At 37.0% G+C, this 17,806-nt stretch overlaps 2 protein-coding genes across 10 annotated transcripts in view; both read right to left on the bottom strand.

Moving 5' to 3' along the window:
• dock3 (dedicator of cytokinesis 3) overlaps window positions 1–8,988 on the bottom strand; it is a 204,581-nt gene extending 195,593 nt beyond the window's left edge. For 4 of the 8 annotated variants that reach the window (XM_022682201.2, XM_022682202.2, XM_022682203.2 and 1 more), the window contains exon 1: window positions 7,889–8,987. In XM_022682201.2, coding sequence (XP_022537922.2) covers window positions 7,889–7,925 — 37 coding nt within the window. In that variant the 5' untranslated portion in view covers window positions 7,926–8,987. Of the gene's footprint in view, window positions 1–7,888 lie in introns of all 8 variants that reach the window. The other 4 variants (XM_022682205.2, XM_022682206.2, XM_022682207.2 and 1 more) reach the window with 2 other exon arrangements.
• Window positions 8,989–14,141: 5,153 nt separating this feature from the next.
• The window catches only part of si:dkey-49n23.1 (semaphorin-3D), a 70,654-nt gene continuing 66,989 nt past the window's right edge, over window positions 14,142–17,806 (bottom strand). For both annotated transcript variants that reach the window (XM_022682199.2, XM_022682200.2), the window contains exon 18: window positions 14,142–17,645. In XM_022682199.2, coding sequence (XP_022537920.1) covers window positions 17,259–17,645 — 387 coding nt within the window. In that variant the 3' untranslated portion in view covers window positions 14,142–17,258. The remainder of the gene's footprint in view (window positions 17,646–17,806) is intronic.

The following is a 17,806-nucleotide window of genomic DNA, read 5'->3' as shown; positions in this document are numbered from 1 at the left end:
TTTTCTCTGAACTCCGTGCTCCTCCGCTAATTTTAGTCCCGTCCGGACGCACATCTCATCAGTTTCGTCTCCTCGCCTTTAATAAAATAGCTTCTGTATTTGTTCACTGCAGCGCACCGTAATTACTGTACGCTTTGGGCACGTCACGGTTTCTGCGGAGATCCACGTGCTGTAAACACAACAGTGAGTGGAAATGGAGGAGCTACTGAACCCTGCTATGTCATGTGACCGAGAGAAAAATAGCCTAAAAAACTCACTGTTCTTCCTGTTTTTACAATTGCAGTCCGGATGCAGGAGTTGAGAAATCAATCCCGTCCAGATAGAGCTTTAAGCCACATTATAGCATAATAAATATATCTATACCTCAAAAGCCCTATCTGGAAGGGATTAGTTAAGCTATATTTCATAATAACATCACAATATTTCATGATTTATTTTCTTTTGCAACAAAATGAAAATTAAATTGTATTATTGCATAAAATACAATATGATACGATATATGATATGGCACAGCACTAACTGAGATATTAAAAAATAGAAAAAGAATTTTATCAGATTTGTAAAAGAAGTCAATGATCCAGAATGTCATGATACTAATAATAATAATGCACTCCTCCATATATCTCCATATATCCAGGATTAAAGTAAAATAAATGATACTGGACAGATATAATCTCTATATAAAGTCTCTAGTATATATATATATATATATAATAGGAAATGAGAACAGTGTGAATTTTTCTTTTGCTAAAAACAGTAAAAAAAAAAGTAGTGCCCTGATGTGATAATTAAGGGTAGAATATAATATCATTTCATGTTCAAAAATGTTGGTGATATTATTGCATACAATATGATATAATATGGCACACCCAAACTCCACTGTTTAGTTTATAATTCAAGCTGTATTTTGAATAAAATATGACAAAAGCTAAAAGAAATTACAATAAATCATAATGAACGCTCCCAGAGATAGACATTTACAGGCGTTTTGACAATCAGTCAACATAAGGGACGCTGATTGGCCCCTAATGGATTTAACGATCTTATGAACATCAATTGTCAATCTCTCCAACATCTTCCCCAACAGTACTGAGATAATCCCTGTCTGCCTCTTCTCAGAGATATTCTAATTAAGCTCTGCTTCCTTATTAAGCGAAGATGATTATTCTAAATATGAATATTCAAAATAAGCCCACACACAGAACGTGCCAGGGCTTCAGTAGCCCTCCAATCAATGTAGATTCAATTACAGGCCATAATACTCAATTCTGACTCCCAGACCTCCCAACAATTATTTATATTTTAACGTGGATTTGGTTACTTGCCCATATAACTCTCATTAGTTTTATAGAGACGATGCTTCATTAAAGGAATAATGTGCAACCGAATAAAATTTATGAATAATTCATGTACTGTAGAGGTTCTTGTGCGCTGTTGTGCGAGTCCATTAACAATTTTTAAAAATGTAAAGCAATGAGTAGAGCTTCAATGAGTTCAAGTCGTCTGGTAGGTTATAGGTTAAATTAACCATTTAAAATTTTATGAATTATTGGTAAAATAAGTGTAATGAACATGTTAATAGAAAATGAACTGTAGTTGTATTCACACCTGTAGTTGCTTTCTATAATCCAAATCAGTTGATTGATCAGTTAATGAGTTGGTTTATTTGAAGAGTTTCTCCCTCTGTTTGGTTTGTTTTCACACAGGCACAAACCTAAATGCACCATTAAACCATGTGAGCACATCATCTCCTCTGATTGGTTAGAACTGTCTGGCGCGGGAGCAAGAAAGTATATATAGTGAGAATATTATGTGTTCCAGTGTGTATATCTGTAAATCTGTGCAGTGTGAAGCTGCTTTAACACAGTGAACGCAGCACAGACTGTGCTCTCAGTGTGTAAACAGCATGGAGCAGTTAGCATTATCTGGCTAATATATCATGTTAAACTGCACCATATCAGCAGTTTAGCTCAAATAAAAGGTAAAAAAAGTATCTAGTAGTGAAACACAGGTGTCAAAAGGTACACAGATATTTTTTAAAATTTTCCACCCATTCCAGACACTGGTAGGACAAGGAAAACTACATGCCTCCTGCGATACGTAGAAAATCAGACACAGCCTCGTTTCCAACTCCGGCCAATCAACTTCACCAAAAGCGTTTGCTATTCATAAGTTTATGTTTGAGTAAAATTAACATTATTATTATTATTCTATAAACTACGGACAACATTTCTCCCAAATTCCACATTAAAAAAATATTGTGGTTTAGAGCATGTATTTGCAGAAAAGGAGAAATGGCTGAAATAACAAAAAAAAATGCAGAACTTTTAGACCTCAATGATAATGAGGTAAAAACAAGTTCATATTCATAAAGTAGTTTTAGGAGTTCAGAAATAATCAATATTTGGTGGAATAACCCTGATGGTTTTTAATTACAGATTTTTAATAATGCATTTTGCATCATGTTCTTCTCCTCCACCAGTCTTACACACTGCTTTTGGATAACTTTATGTTGCTTTACACCTGGTGTAAAAATAAATGAATGCAAGCAGTTCAGTTTGGTGGTTTGATGGCTTGTGATCATCCATCTTCCTCTTGATTATATTCCAGAGGTTTGTTTGTTTTTAATTTGGTAAAAGAGCTGTATGAGCATCATCTGTTTCCTTGTACCAGTATTAAATATTAACATGCACTCTATTTTACCTCACAGTTATTAGATTACGATTTATATCTCTAAAGTAAAGATGCTCGGTGAGAACACCTCCACTGCACAGCCATTAAGTTGTCCAGTCCCCAAAGTGCCGCAAACGACAGGCTGTGTAGCGCTAAAGCGCTAGCGCTGAAACACTGAGTTCCAAATGGTTTTGGCAGAGAGGATGAATAAGTCCTTTAAAAAGCCTGCTGGGGAAAAACACCTTCAGTGATGGGAACTCCGCAATGCAATTGGAAGGCTGGAGGCCTGCGCTGTTCTCCGCCATGCCCCGCTCCATCACAAAGGACCATTCATGGAGGGGGCAGGGAGAATGGCTGTTTATCAATGGTGCGCCAGAAACTTGGGAGCTCCTTTGGAGAGCATCCACGAGTTACCTCCTCCTGCTGCCTTGGAATGCAAACCCTCCAAATGTATGAAAGATTGACTTGTTGGAGGCAAAGCCATGCCTGGCTGTTTCCTATCGCTCTGGAGTGAGGGATGCTTTGTGTAAAAGGACAGTGGCTGATAAAAAAAAATCTCTTTTTGTCTTTTTGTAGGGATGCACTGAATATTTGGCAACTGAAAATGGCGGTTTAAAGCGCTGCCACTATGATCAAGAGAGATTACTGGTTCAAATCCTGGTCAAGCAAGTTGCCATCAGATGCAGGAGCCCTGAGAGAGCACAGTTGGCTCTCTCTTGCTCTCTCTCTGGGTGGGTACAGTACTGTAGATGACACTCTCTTTCCCCTCATAACTCGTAACTAGGGTGATGTGGATCAGCACAAGGCTGCGTCTGTGAGCTGATGTATCAGAACCGAGTCACTGCGCTGCTTTCCTCCGAGCGTTAGCGCTGTGATGCTACTATGTAAAAAGAGTTTAAAAAGAGGCGGAGTCTGACTTCACATGTGTCGGAGAAGGCATGTGCTGGTCTTCACCCTACTAGTGATGAACGCCTAGCTTAATTGAGAGAAAATTTGAAAAATTAGAAATACAATTCTAAAAGAAGAGAAACGAGTGTTTCCTACTGAATTCCAAGACACAATGTCAGCGTTAGCTTAAAGCTAAAGCTATCAACAGGCAGAAGAACAGGGCTATGTTGTGTGGAAATATGTATAGTAGAAACACTGTATTGTAGTTTGTTGGTGCACTATATCTGCTGAGAAGTTAAAATGTTGAGTATTTAGTACATATCATATTTAAAAATGGTTTTGGAAAAAGTTTTGGAATTGGAAATGTATTTATTTGCTATTTAATTTATGCAATGGCAATTTCACTTATCTGGATTCAGCTTAAATTATTACTCCAGCACATTAAAGCTTGGCGATATTATACGGAATATATTAAAATATATTTAAAAAATCGCAATATTCTTTAAATAAATAAGCAATACTTGATTATGATTGATCGATCAGGGTTTTATCTGTATATGTGCCAAAATAGAGAAAACAAATGCACTATTTAGAGCTATCAAATATTGGAACTACTGAAATGCACAGAAATGCATGTTATGAAAGTAATATAAATATATAGATATGATTTATTTAGCTATTTTTCAGAATTAATTGCACAAATCTTTGGTTGATCTCTCCATTTTTGTATTTTAGTTGAGTCTGAGATTGAGTTTGAGCTCAGAAAACTGGTAAATGATGGTAGGCGACAGCACTGTAAGATAAAAACAGATAAAACCTGGGATGATGTGATGATGTAAAGATGTGTTATTGCTCTGTCGAGGCAGAAGCTCACAGATCCACTGTCAGACGTGTTCTGTTGGTTGCTCAGACAGCTTTGTTGTATCTCAGGAGATGAGAAAGGATGTATCTCACATTTCTGTCACTCAGAATTCCTTTGGAGCTCATGAACACACTGTGATCTGTCGGTTCAGTGTGTGGAGGTTTGTGTGGAGTGGTTTCGGGAGTCTCTATCAGCCCATATTTCCTCACATTGTGTTTGGATTGTGATGTAAATGAACAATTCAAACTGTGCAAAGTTTCCCCAGAGTTACCAAATTTTTAAAACAGGGGTATCACCCAGACTCAGGAGATCCTTTGTCCCAAGAGCCATCAGACTCTTCAACTCCTCCCAATGGAGCCGGAAACGAGAGAGAGAGGAGGATGGATGAGGAATGAGTCTGTACTATAATCACACTCTGTACAACATGAACATCTGCCCCCTGTGACTCTACACTCTAAAAAACAGGGGTATGATAGAAGTACTTTTTTGTACTCAAAGGTACACTCTTTATAATTGTACCCTTAAAGGTACAATATTGGTCTTTACAGGGTCAGATTTGTTCCCTCTGAAGTACAAAGTCTTTCCTTACAGCAATAAATACAAATTTGTACCATTTAACCTGCAGCCAACAGGTACTCTCATTATTCTGTATCACTGCACTAATAAACAATATATATTTAATTGCACATTTTTAGTTTGAAAGCCAGGCAATTTCGGATGATTAATTCTTAACACATATTCAATTGATGATAATGTTTATAATCTTTATAATCTATACAGTGAACGCTGCACATACTGTGCTCAGTGTGTAAACAGCATGGAGCAGCAGAGATATCTGCGTTATCTGGCTAATATATCAGATTAAACTGCACCTTATCAGCAGTTTAGTTCAAATAAATGGACTATATTTGATATATCTGAGTTGGATCGAATCCAGATAACGTTCTCACCACAAGGGAACCACTCCAAAGTTCGTTTTGGTCCAAATCCGAGTGTGATTACTGTTTTCACACCTGCTCAATCAAACCAAATTGTTGAACCAGATTGAGAGAAAATTGAATGGCTGATTTGAAAATGCCATTTAAAATCTGTTTAATTCTGTTCACTGAGAGAAAGTTTGTAGTCAATATTAGCACATATTACTCACTCACACACACATCACGTTTAAACAGTCAGAAATAAACACTCGGACTGTGCCAAGTACAGATGCCAGGACTGCCATTTTGTCTCATGACTCAGCAGAAGATGACACCAAACTGCGCTTCTCTGGAAACTGAAGGGGTATGATGTAACAGAGCTATTTGTTTCCACAGTAATGATGCAACTGTAGGTTCTCAAGGGCCGTTCAGCTGTCTATAATTAGGTTATTGTGCCAGCGCCGACAATGATGACTCAAAATTCAGTCTGAACTCTGCCAAGCAGCTCTCTACACAACAAGCCTGACTACCTGTAATCTCTAACGCACAGCTCTCTAATGCTTCTCAAGCATTCTTACAAAAAAATACAGTATTTCTTTTTATATATTTACATATATATATATATATATGTAAATATATAAGATAAGATAAGATAAAATATTTTTATTGTCATTGCACAGTGTACAACGGAATTTAGCAGCAATCCTTAAGGTGCCTGAAAAAAATAAAATAAAACAGTTCTATACACAAATACACAAAATTTGCAGTGGATGTATGAAAATATATACAATATAAGTAACAGATTTTCCAAATAATAAATACAGAAACTGCGCATGTGCATTTTGAAAGTTTGGTTATTAAGGTTTTGTTAGTTTTATGGTATATATATATGTTCTTGTTTTTATCATGTGTTAATGCAAGTGAAGAACTAGTTCAAGACTCCTTCTACAGTATAAAACATATCCTGGTTTGATTACCACTTTTTCTTTTATAGGATAATAATTCAGCAGGTGTTGCTGCAGAGCTTTAACCCAAAATTACCCATGATCACACATGTGCTGTGTGCCATAGACTCTGTAAGAGCTGAGTAAAGTTATAAAATGTTGTCTGTAGTTTATAAAAACAAAAAACAACAATGCTCATTTTACTAAAAAACATAAACCTATAAAAAACAAAGTCAGAGAAACTGATTCAGAAACTGAAGTGCTCTCTTCATTTTTTCCAGAGCTGTATATATATATATATATATTACATAATATTGCATAAATACTACTCTCCACTTTACAGATGTAGGAGTGTTTTAGAGTTTAGTGCTCCTTTTAAAAGTGTATAATGTGCTTCTACAGATCTGTTTCAACCATTTAACCATTCAAACGCTTAACTGAATGTTTTGTCTTATATACTGTATAACTAGGTCTGAAGTGATTTTGAACATTATTGGAGCAAAACGTTAATAATAATTGTGTTATTTGTCTTATATACGTTATTATATACACTAAATGTATACAGCTCTGGAAAAAAATAAGAGACCACTTAAATTTTTTGAGTTTCTTTGATTTTACCAAATTGAAAACCTAGTATATTTAAGAGGAAGATGGATGATCCCAAGCCTTGAATTTTTGCACCAGGAGTAAAGCAGCATAAAGTTATCCAAAAGCAGTGTGTAAGACTGGTGGAGGAGAACATGATGCCAAGATGCATGAAAACATGATGTGACTAAAGACCAGGGTTATTCCAGCAAATATTGATTTCTGCAAGTAAATGCTCTAAACATATACATACTGATTTTTATAAACTGGAGTGGTCTCTTCTTTTTCAAAGCTGTATATATACACAATCTTTCCCTATATATATATGTGTATCAAGCATCATCTATAGTTTTCACAATTGCAGCTGAATGGTGAAATGCTGATACTGCTCTTCACTGTGCCCTGCGTCATGATGTGACTATAACCATACAGTCTATGATTATAGCACACACAACTTCAAAATCCTCAACAACACAGTGGGGAGAGTGTGTTATATTTAAAGCACCCTTTGACGGTTTTACAGTGTTATTGCTGATGGATAAAGGTAGAATAATTGAGAAAATGAGCTTTTTCTTGAGTTTTTACTGCATTTTTCCTGTTTATGCACCTGTTGTTGGACAGGTTGTGTGGTGTGATGCATTAGACGCCCCCTGCCGGTCGGAAGCTGCACATGACAACAAGTCACAGTACTAACCCATCACCTTCCAGAGTAAACACTGACAAACTACGCTATTTATTTATATATTATCATAAAGCACGCGTATATATTTCAGGAAAAAAAATATATAAAATGTTAAATAAGTAGCTGCTATTATTAACAAGACTCCTAGCTCTATATCTAGCTTGCTTCTTAAGTTAATGGAGTTATATCCCCTGTTGTGTTCACATTTCTAAATCCCTAAACGTTTTTAAATTCGTTTATCTGTCTAAATCAAACATTTACAACCAGTCCCCGCTCTGAGGCCAAAACCAAAGCATTTAAACATTAAATTAAGCGTCAAAAACACGCTGAAACTCACCCACTCCGAGCTTCTCATCCTCCGTCGGTGTCCACATGATCCCGGTTTAAATTCCCACCGAAGACGCCGAGCACGACCAGCCTGTTTTATACACTTTTAACTACATTAACGTTATAAATTCCGTTAAAACGACAAAATATAAGCTCGATAAATAAATCTAAACGACGGTTCTGACTCTGGCCGGGCGGTTAAAGGGGCTCTGGCGACCATACTCCGTCCTCTGGAGGACACATCTCCGCTCCGCTGCCTGCTTCTCTCGCTGTTTCCCTCCAGCGGGAAAAGGCTCGTCCGGCAGCCGGGAAAGGAGCGTCGCTCTCCCGCAGCGACCAGCGAGCAGCGGCGGCGGCCGGGCTGGAGAGAGGCGGCGGGGCTGAGTGTGCTGGAACTGGGTCGCACATCAGCGGCTCCCTCCCTCCTTCCCTCCCTCTCTCTCTATTTGTCTGTCTCTCTCTCTCTCTAAATCTGTCTTTCTCACTTTGTCTCTCTACTTCACTCTCTCTATCTGTCTCTCTCTCTCTATCTGTCTCGCTTTCTCTTTTTGTGTAACCTATTTCTCTTTCATTTTCTTTCTTTATTTGTCTCGCTTTCTCTATTTGTGTTATCTATTTCTCTTTCCTGTTCTCTCTTTTTCTTTATTTGTTTGTTTAATCTGTCTCTCTTTCCCTCTCTCTTTTTCTGTCTCTCTCTCTCTTTGACTTTCTGTCTCACTTTCTCTATCTGTGTAATCTATCTCTCCATCTCCTTCTCTTTTTCTATTTTTATTTGTCTCTCTGTCCTCTCTGTCTTTTTCGCTTTCTTATTTCTCTCTTTTTCTATCATTTAGGGTTATATGTCTCTCTTTCTGTCTATCTGTCTTTCTATATCTATCTGTCTCACTCTTTCTATCTGTGTAATCTATCTCTTCATCTCATTTTTTCTTTTTCTACCTTTATTTGTGTAATCTGTCTTTATTGTTTATCTCTCTTTTTCACTCTGTCTCGCTTTCCCTATCTGTGTAATATAAATGTTATTTTTTTCTCTCTCTCTCTCTCTTTTCTGTCCTTATTTGTGTAATCTGTCATTTAATCTCTCACTTTCTCTGTGTAATGTATCTCTCCATCCCCTTCTTTTTTTCTGTCTTGATTTGTGTAATCTGTCTCTCTTTCTTCTTTCTGTTTCTTTTACACTCCTTTGTCTCACTTTCTCTGTGGCTTTTTCTATCTTTCTTTGTTTAATTATTCTCTCTCTCTTTCGTTTTCTATATTTCTGTTAGAACCGTTAAAACCGTTAGCAGATTTGATTTTGAATTTTGAATTTAAATCAGCAGCGGTTGTGGCTCGCGCCCCCTCGACTCGCAACTCACGCACGTGCGCGCGCAATAGCCTTTTTAAAAACGATTGTTTGTTTGTTTTGTTTATTTATTTATTTATTTGTTTGTTTATTTGTCTGGTTGTTTATTTGTTGCTTCCAGTCTAAGCCTGCGGTCTTGTACAGCGTGAACGCGCGCGCCCCCCCCCCCCCATCACTCAGACCCGCTGCGTCATCTCTCTCTCTCTCTCTTTCTCTCGCGCGCGCGTATGTCACGTGACACGAGACCGCCGTGTTCACTCAGAACAGTGAATAGATTATAAGGCTGCTTTTCTATCATACATACTGAATATAATATATACTATCTGATTATAATATATACTACATAAACTTAATATATATAATATCTGAAGATAATGTGAACCAGTCATATGCCATATATTTGATTTATGTGCAATATCTCAACCTCTTTTATCTATTTTATTATTTACATTTTGACAAGGGAGTCCAAAGAAAAATATCTAAAGTCAGTTTAATTATTAAAACACTAATAAAAACATTTCTTTACTTAATGAATGCTGAATAATTTAAATTCAATTCAATAATGGACATATTTTTTCTTTTTTTTTACAGGTAGCATTTGTAACTACAGACAAATAGATTGTAAATCCAACTACTAACAAAAAGTATATGTATATATAGGGATATGTATTAATACCCCAGTCTGTTGGCTGCAGAAGATGTGGTATTTCTTGGATCTGAATTAATTTAATAATAGTTGGACCAGTTCTGTTTCAATTTTGTGATTTTTGTAATATCTTGTGTCATTAACAGGGAAATTCTGGACATGTAGTAGCAGCAGGTATACATAGTAAACAGATGTTACGAAAAAAGGATAAGATAATATTATACAGATAAAAGTACAAAATATATATATATATATATGAAAGTAGAGTTTTTTTTAGTGTGTGTGTAATGGAGGTAGTGCTGTTAGACACCAGTTGTTGTGAAAAAACAATGATGAATGATGTCAGCTGTACAGGATGTGCAAGTATGCAGTTATATACTGTAATAATTTAGCATTACAAACTGTAAAGATTGGACAATAAATAAACTATAAGTGCAGAATATGGTAAAACTAACCCTAAGATCAGATCTGAAAGCTAAGCTAAGGCAGTAGAATTGCCTGCAGTGTGCACACAGCCCAGTCTTTGTTCATCATCAGCTGTAATGTGGGTTAAGCAGCCATCTGTCAAACAGCACTAATTCCTGGTTAACCCACAGTAATGATGTATGACGTGGGCATTATTTTGACGAGTGCATATGACATGCCCTGTCCGTATAAACTGTACTGTATTGTTACATGTACATAATAAAAACACTGGGGATGCTCTCTTATTGTTTTCATTGTGATGGCGTGTCTCAGTTTATCATCTGTTATCCGGTAATCCGACGATTTCCCAGAGTGCTCCTGGTGACTGATTACACTGTGATCAAAGCCCCTTGGCTCTGTGCCATGTGTTCACCAGGATAATGCCAATAATACACCATGCTAACTGTTAGAGATAAAATAAAAACACAGGCTGGTAGTCATGTGGTTTGTTATATGCAGGCCTGGAGCAAGAGTCCCGCACAGCGGGGGTCCCATCCCATTTACCAAAGCAGTCATTTCGCTCTGTGTGTGTGTGCATGAGTGTGTGTGTAAGTGTGTGTGTGTGTGTGTGTTTGTATGTGAGAGAGCGAGACTTTTTTTGGGTCTTCAGAGCCCAAATGTCCCCAGGATTCTGGAAGCCATGAAAACGTTTGATGCTGTGTGGGCATCCGGATGTTCTGCATGAAGGGACTTAAAAGGCCCTGTTTTTCAGGATAATGACCCGTATCCCCGAACTTCATAGGAGAAAAGAAAATTGTGCCCAAATATATAATCAGGACTCGATTTGAGAGTGGAGCCAAGCATGACCAAAAATCACACCTTTAAAAAACTACCACCCCTTCATGCCTTGATTGCTCTCTATTGGATATATAGCTGTAAATGTGCATTATTTGACAAGGTAACGGTGCATGTCCACTGGCACTTAAGCCTCCACGCATCCTATTCATTTCAATATATGAAAACAAACCAAACAGAGGAAGAAACTCTCCATATAAACCGAGTCATCAGCTGATCCGGATCATAGAAACCATTAGTTTAAACAATCCTTTACTTTACTTGTGTTTTATGGTTTCTGTAACCAAAATATGTTTTTATGTCACTTTTATGTCCCTTGTTTATCATTGATAGCATTGCCCCAGGTTAGCATTGTTAGCATTACCACTTGATAACAAAGCTGTTTGCAGTAAAACAAATATATAAAAAAAAGGTATTTTGCGCATCCAAACAGAACATAAACATTTCCACAGGTTATAAAGAGAATTTGGACAGTATTGTGTGTATGACTTTAATTATAAAATATATATATATAAAAATATAATATTTTATGAGATATTTATTCAATTTAAATTATAATAAACTGAATAATATTACTACTGTATGTGGTGCAGACATCCTGTATAAAGGCCTTCCTGTTAAAAGATCCTTTTTGCACATGGAATACAGCATAAATCACTTTTATACTGGTTTATACACAAATTACACGTTAAGCGCCCCCTTCTGGACGGTGGTACACATGCATTTGTTGACACCATCATCAATTTATCATCGCTCTTTTATGAAACAACTGCTTCATAAATTAGGTGCTTAAAAAGGTGCTTTTTTATCTAATATCGATAGTGGTAAGAGTCTACAAGGCCCAGAATTCCCATTTGTTCTGTATTTTTTTTAATTATTTTTTAAACTTTTCTCAAATTTTCTGAGAACTTTTCTGTTTTTCCACTTCTTTTTCTTTTAATTCCTCATATAATATATCTAATCTCCTCAAAAGCATCTTCTCAACATTGAGGAACCTCAGTCTGTGTTGGTTTTGAATGAAAATGTATTAAATAAAAAAATGCTCCCTGACATTTGCGCGCTACTATTTGACCCCTGTGTTAAATTTGCTGCGTGAAAAACAGCATAAACAGAGCTGACTCATCCCAATTTAACCAGAATATGTCTGAAGATGTGAAGGTGCCCTATATCAACAGTCTAATAATGAATAATGGCATCAAAACCTTTTTCCTCTTTTTATTATCAGGGTTTCTAAAGCGTCCCTGGCCTTTAAAAAGCTTGTATTTGAGCTGAACCTGTGATTTCACCCCGGGTCAGGCCGACACCGCAGCTGTAATGGATTTGATTAGACTAAAAATTGAGCGGGAAGCACATAAAAACACATATATACTTAAAAAAAGGGAAGTATAAAAATTCAGCAGAGGCTTTATTAAGGCTTTATTAAGGATAAAGGCCTGTCCGGTGAAGAGCAGAAGCAGCAGAAGCTGCAGAGCTCTGTGCTTCAGTTCAGCACCGCGTTTATCTCAAGGCCAGAGATGAATTGGAGAGAAAGCAGCGCTGTTATATAAAAGAAATAGCCCTTTGAATAAATCATGCGCTCTGCTGAAAGGGCTTTGTGAAGCGTGGCCTTACTTTAGGACAGCAGCAGAGCCCACTGGAACACTGATGCTAATGCTAAAGCTAACACCAACACTATTTCTGCTGTTACAGCTGATTTCTGCTCATACTGCTAGTTTATGTTCTGTTTAATCACGTGAACAGGATGAAATTAGGGCTTCCATCTTCCAGAAATTATAATAATAAAAAATAATCAAGAAAAAAAAGTCTACATACAGTATTAACCCTCCTATTATGCCTAGGGTCAATTTGACCCCATTCAATGTTTATCGCCTTTAAATAAGTACTTAATATCTTTTTATTTACTTCATATTTAGTGACTTTTCCTAATTTAATGGGGAAAACTGGGTAGAATAGAAGATAGAATTTAGTGTTTTTTTTTTTTTAACTTAGAAATCATATGAAGCCATTAAAAGCCAGTAATGTCCTAAAGTTATCCAAAAGCAGTGTGTAAGACTGACACACAGAGTCGAGTGATCTATTTTAAGCGTTTTATTTCTTTTATTCTTGATTATGATTATGAAGCTTACAGCCAATAAAAAACCCAAAAATCAGCATCTCAAAAAATTAGAATATTATATTCTAAGACCAATTGGGGCTTTTGGTGCAGTGTGGAAGGGTGGGCAGTTTGCCAAGTCCTGCTGGAAAATGAAATCTGCTTTTCCATAAAAGTTGTGATCAGCAGAGAGAAGCATGAAGTGATGTAAGATTTTGATTTCGGACTCGATTGTTTGACTGAGATTCTTGCGTTTACATTGGCTGTAAGCTTCATAATCATAAACAAAAAAAAAGAAAAGAAAAAAATGCTTAAAATAGAAAAATTCACATTTTGAACTGAATTACTGAAATAAGTAGTAACTTTTCAATGATATTCTAATTCTTTATACATAGATGCACTAGTATATTGGACATTTATGGAAATACAGAACAAATCATGTCCTGTATTGGTTTAATAAGGGATGCAACATTTAATAGCCAAATAAATGTTGATTCCGCTATTTTACATTTTTCATTTTGAGCAAATTAATCTGTGATTTAAAACGTTTACAGACTGTAGTTTATAAATACAGTGTAGAGACGTGAAGTCTTTGAAATATTAGCTAATACTGACCTCTAGTGGGCATTTCACATATTTTAGGGACGTTGATTTATGGATCCACAGACAGATAGACAGACAGGCAGACAGACAGGCAGACAGACAGACAGATAGATAGTTAGACATTAGTTTCACTTTAAAGTCATTAAAACAGCACACTAAAACCTCAACCTATTCTATATATATTTGACCTTTTTATCAACTTTACAGTTCCTTTCTCATCGTAACTTTATTTAACTGAACTACAGTGTTTTTATCACTATTTATTATAACGTTATTACATTTGAAACCAAGACATTTCCTCAAACACTCATTCACAACGTTCATTTATAATAGAACAAAGTTTTATTCAGCAACACAGATATAAACACACAATATTATAAGAGGTTTAATAGATCTGACACAAAATAACTGTTTTATACAGAATTAAAACATTTTAGATTTACCAGAAAACAAAAAAACTGTACAAAAACATGTGAATGTCTCATTTTAAACCAAGACACGTCTGATCAAACTGAACCCATAATAAACACACACACACATGGCTTTAAAAACACTGTGAACGGTGAGCTTACAGATGAAAAATGTAGTTTAATAAAATAAAATACAGCAGTTTAATGAATAATATTAATTTAACACATCAGAAGTGGAGATAAAATGATAAAGTAAGTATGAAATCCAGCTCTAGATGGGAAACAGCTGCTTGAACAGCTGCTCATAACATCGTTTGTCTTCTGCAGCTTATTGTTATTAATCACATCCTAAACGTCTTAATGTGCGACACTGAGACTACCTGTTTAAACTAGACTTAACTTAGAAGCAACACATGTACATCGTCTTCATCGTTATGATAAATATCAAATAATCATTACGCATTATACAGTATACAGCATTTTGAGCCGTATAAAAAACAAAGGTCTGTTTGAGTCATTTATAGTGATATTAAATACAATCCCTTACAATTCAACACAGTGTGGAAAACGATGGAAATGTTGCATTTATAGCAGATATTGTGCGCAAGGTAAAAAGTAAAAAGTAAAAAGTAGGATGTGTGCTATCGAAACTTAATTTGTCATGGGTGTGTTTTAAAATAATGGGCATAACCTTAAATAAACCAATCAGCATGTCTCTTGCTCATCATTCTCTTTAGGAACCAGGTGAGCTCTGACTTTGGCGCTTCCGTATCTTAACGGCGCAGTGTTATTTTATTTATTATTCAGCTTATTGCTAAGATAGCAATGAACATATGAGAGGTGATGCCAGAGATTTACCACCACGCCCATCAGCATACTGTATTTTTTGCACTATAAGGTGCACTGTATTAAGTAATAAGGCACATTTTAAGCGACACTAGTAAGGAACAGGGGTGTCGCCATGTTTCCCTTCTAATTCAGCAGATCTCACCACTGCTTGGGGGGTGGGGTAGTTAACTTACTTGGTAACTTACTTTACTAAAGTAAAGATAAGCTAAGTAAACAAAACTGTAATTCTTAACAAAGTCAAACGAGTGCTGGATGTTAATCTTCACAGATTTCTCTCCTGAAAACTCCTGTGTATTTGGGTGAGTAAAGCACTTCCCTTTATTTACAGTAAGCTTAGGTTCCTGAATTTCTCCAGCACTAAGGTTGGAGCATTAGCACAGTTAGCAGCTAATGCTAATACTGCTCCAGTCTCGGTGCACCGGATTATAAAGAGCTCTGACGATTTTTAGAAAAATTAAAGGATTTTAAGTGCACCTTATAGTGCGAAAAATAGGCAAGACGTATTTGTAAGCATCTTTGCTATTTAAAATAGACTATTAATGGGGTGTAATTTTCTTGAGGTTTCATGAGAAATCTTTGCAATTTGTCATGGATTTAAACCATGAGCTTAGGAATTAGGCCTAGCTGTAGACTAAATTAAAATTAATTTACTTTTAATTTTAATTCTCAATTCACTAGGCTTAAACCCTGTCCAGGAAACCAACCCAACGTGTCTCACATTCGCAATCTTTGTTCTTTTTCACTGTTTTTCCAAACTACAGGCCATTCTCACACAGCGTTCACCATCACAGGAATGAGATTTCCATTTCCAGCGCTCCAGTTATCCCGAGAACTCTGGAACCGTCTTCACAGAACCGAACAGAATCACAGAGGCTTTGCTGTTCTTCTTCTCATTTCTCCCAGATGCTCCACGCTTTGATATTCCTTCCGTGAGAGAGTGAGACGTCTTCCTCAGCCGAGCCGGCGCTCCAGCATCTCTGATTATTCCAATATCAGGCAGCGGTTTAAAGAATAGCTCACCCTCAGACTAGCACCAGGCATCAGTCATCTGGCAGCACAGATTCATGTAAAATTTACAATAGCATCTGAGCTAATTGGTCCCAAAGAGCTGCAATAACCTGTTTAGCTTGGGTTCAACTTGGTTCAGCTCTAGAGTGAGAAACGCTTTTAAATGATTAAAAATAATCCATTGTTTCTGTTTTTCTGTATACTTTATTACAATTACTATTCTCCTCCTTTCACCCTGTTCTTCAATACTTAGAACCACAGGATAGCATACCTGTCAAGTCTACAGTTTTGGCCGGGAAACTACCGTATTTTACTCCTCTTTAAATGTGCTTTAGTTTCCTTTTATGCTTTTATTTAGGCTGTATTAAAGAATTACATATGTAATGTCCACAGAATTTAAGTGTCATCATATGTAGGCTTATCAGATTGTAGTTTGTATGTGGTTCACAGATTGTTATTTTAGATTTCTTGTAAATCTGTCCTAAAATGTGAGGAATACTGAACCTCGGTTGGAAAAATTGGAAAATTGGTTGGAAAATTTTCCTTATTTTTAAAACCAAAACTTGACAGGTATGTGATAGACCACCACAGAGCATTTAAAATGATTTGGATATTGGGTCATTTTTCTCAGCATTGCACTGATTAGTGTGTTAGGGCCCAATTAACTAATTAACAATTACCATTTCTGTTCCTGACAAATGAACATAACAAACAGGAGCGTTAATCCAAGAGCTATTTTTTGGCTTGGGCTTTGAATTCCTGGTCCATCAGGAAAATAAGAATATTGATAGTATTGATAATATATTGAGTGTCATCGATTGATGCATCAATACCTCCAACTCTAGATTGTATCATTATTCTGTTTAATGTGTAATTGTATTGCAGAATTGACTGTAAATTGTTTTTTAAAACCGGTTTTGGTTCAGCGTATCTTGTGGAGCCCCACAGGGTTTTAATTTAAGGCCTTTTAAACTCGTGTGATTTTAACAGTGATGCTGTGATACTGTTGTAACAGGAGTAAAGAATTGAAGTGTGAAGTGTGAAGTTCATGTACAGGATATAACATGTTTATAAGAAAAGATCACTCCAGTCCATTTCCAAACCCCCCCCCCTCGAATGTCCCTCTGCTCCTCTAAAGTCCGTAACTCCTCCTCCTCCTCCTCCTCCTCCTCCTCACTGGAGGAGAGCGTCCGGCGGGTTCTGCCGCCGCACTCGCGCTTTACGGTTTTCTGAGGTTTGCTTCCACTTCAGAGCTCGAAGCTTCTGCTGCCGGCGCTTCTCTCGGTACCACAGCTGCTCGCAGTACTCGTCCGCCGTCAGCCCGCTCACCCCGATCAGGTTCAGCTCCTTGTAGCTCAGCGGCGAGGCCGCGTGATTGGTGGGCGGCCGGGAGGTCAGCGCGTTGGGCTCGGCGATGACCCGCAGGTCGTAGCGAGCCACCGTGCGAGAGAAGGAGCGCTCGTGAGTGGTGCAAAGGTACAGACCGGCGTCCAGTGAGGTGATGTGCTGCAGGAGGAGGCCACGCCCAGTGTGGATGATGTTATCCTCACCTGGCAGAAGCTGAGAAGAAACACAGAGCGAGAGATACGGTATAAAGGTGTTTAGATACCTGAAAGCTGTTAAAGCTCCTGACTTATAACACTATATACACAAAAGTACCTTTTAAACACTAAATTTATGCATTTTATTAGCATTTTCAAATTGACTGACTTCACAAACAT

The sequence above is a fragment of the Astyanax mexicanus genome, chromosome 24 (genome assembly GCF_023375975.1).
Source record: "Astyanax mexicanus isolate ESR-SI-001 chromosome 24, AstMex3_surface, whole genome shotgun sequence".
Lineage (NCBI taxonomy): Eukaryota > Metazoa > Chordata > Actinopteri > Characiformes > Acestrorhamphidae > Astyanax > Astyanax mexicanus.
The sequence above is the reverse complement of the archived record's forward strand: the minus strand, read 5'-3'. Positions and strand labels throughout refer to the sequence as shown.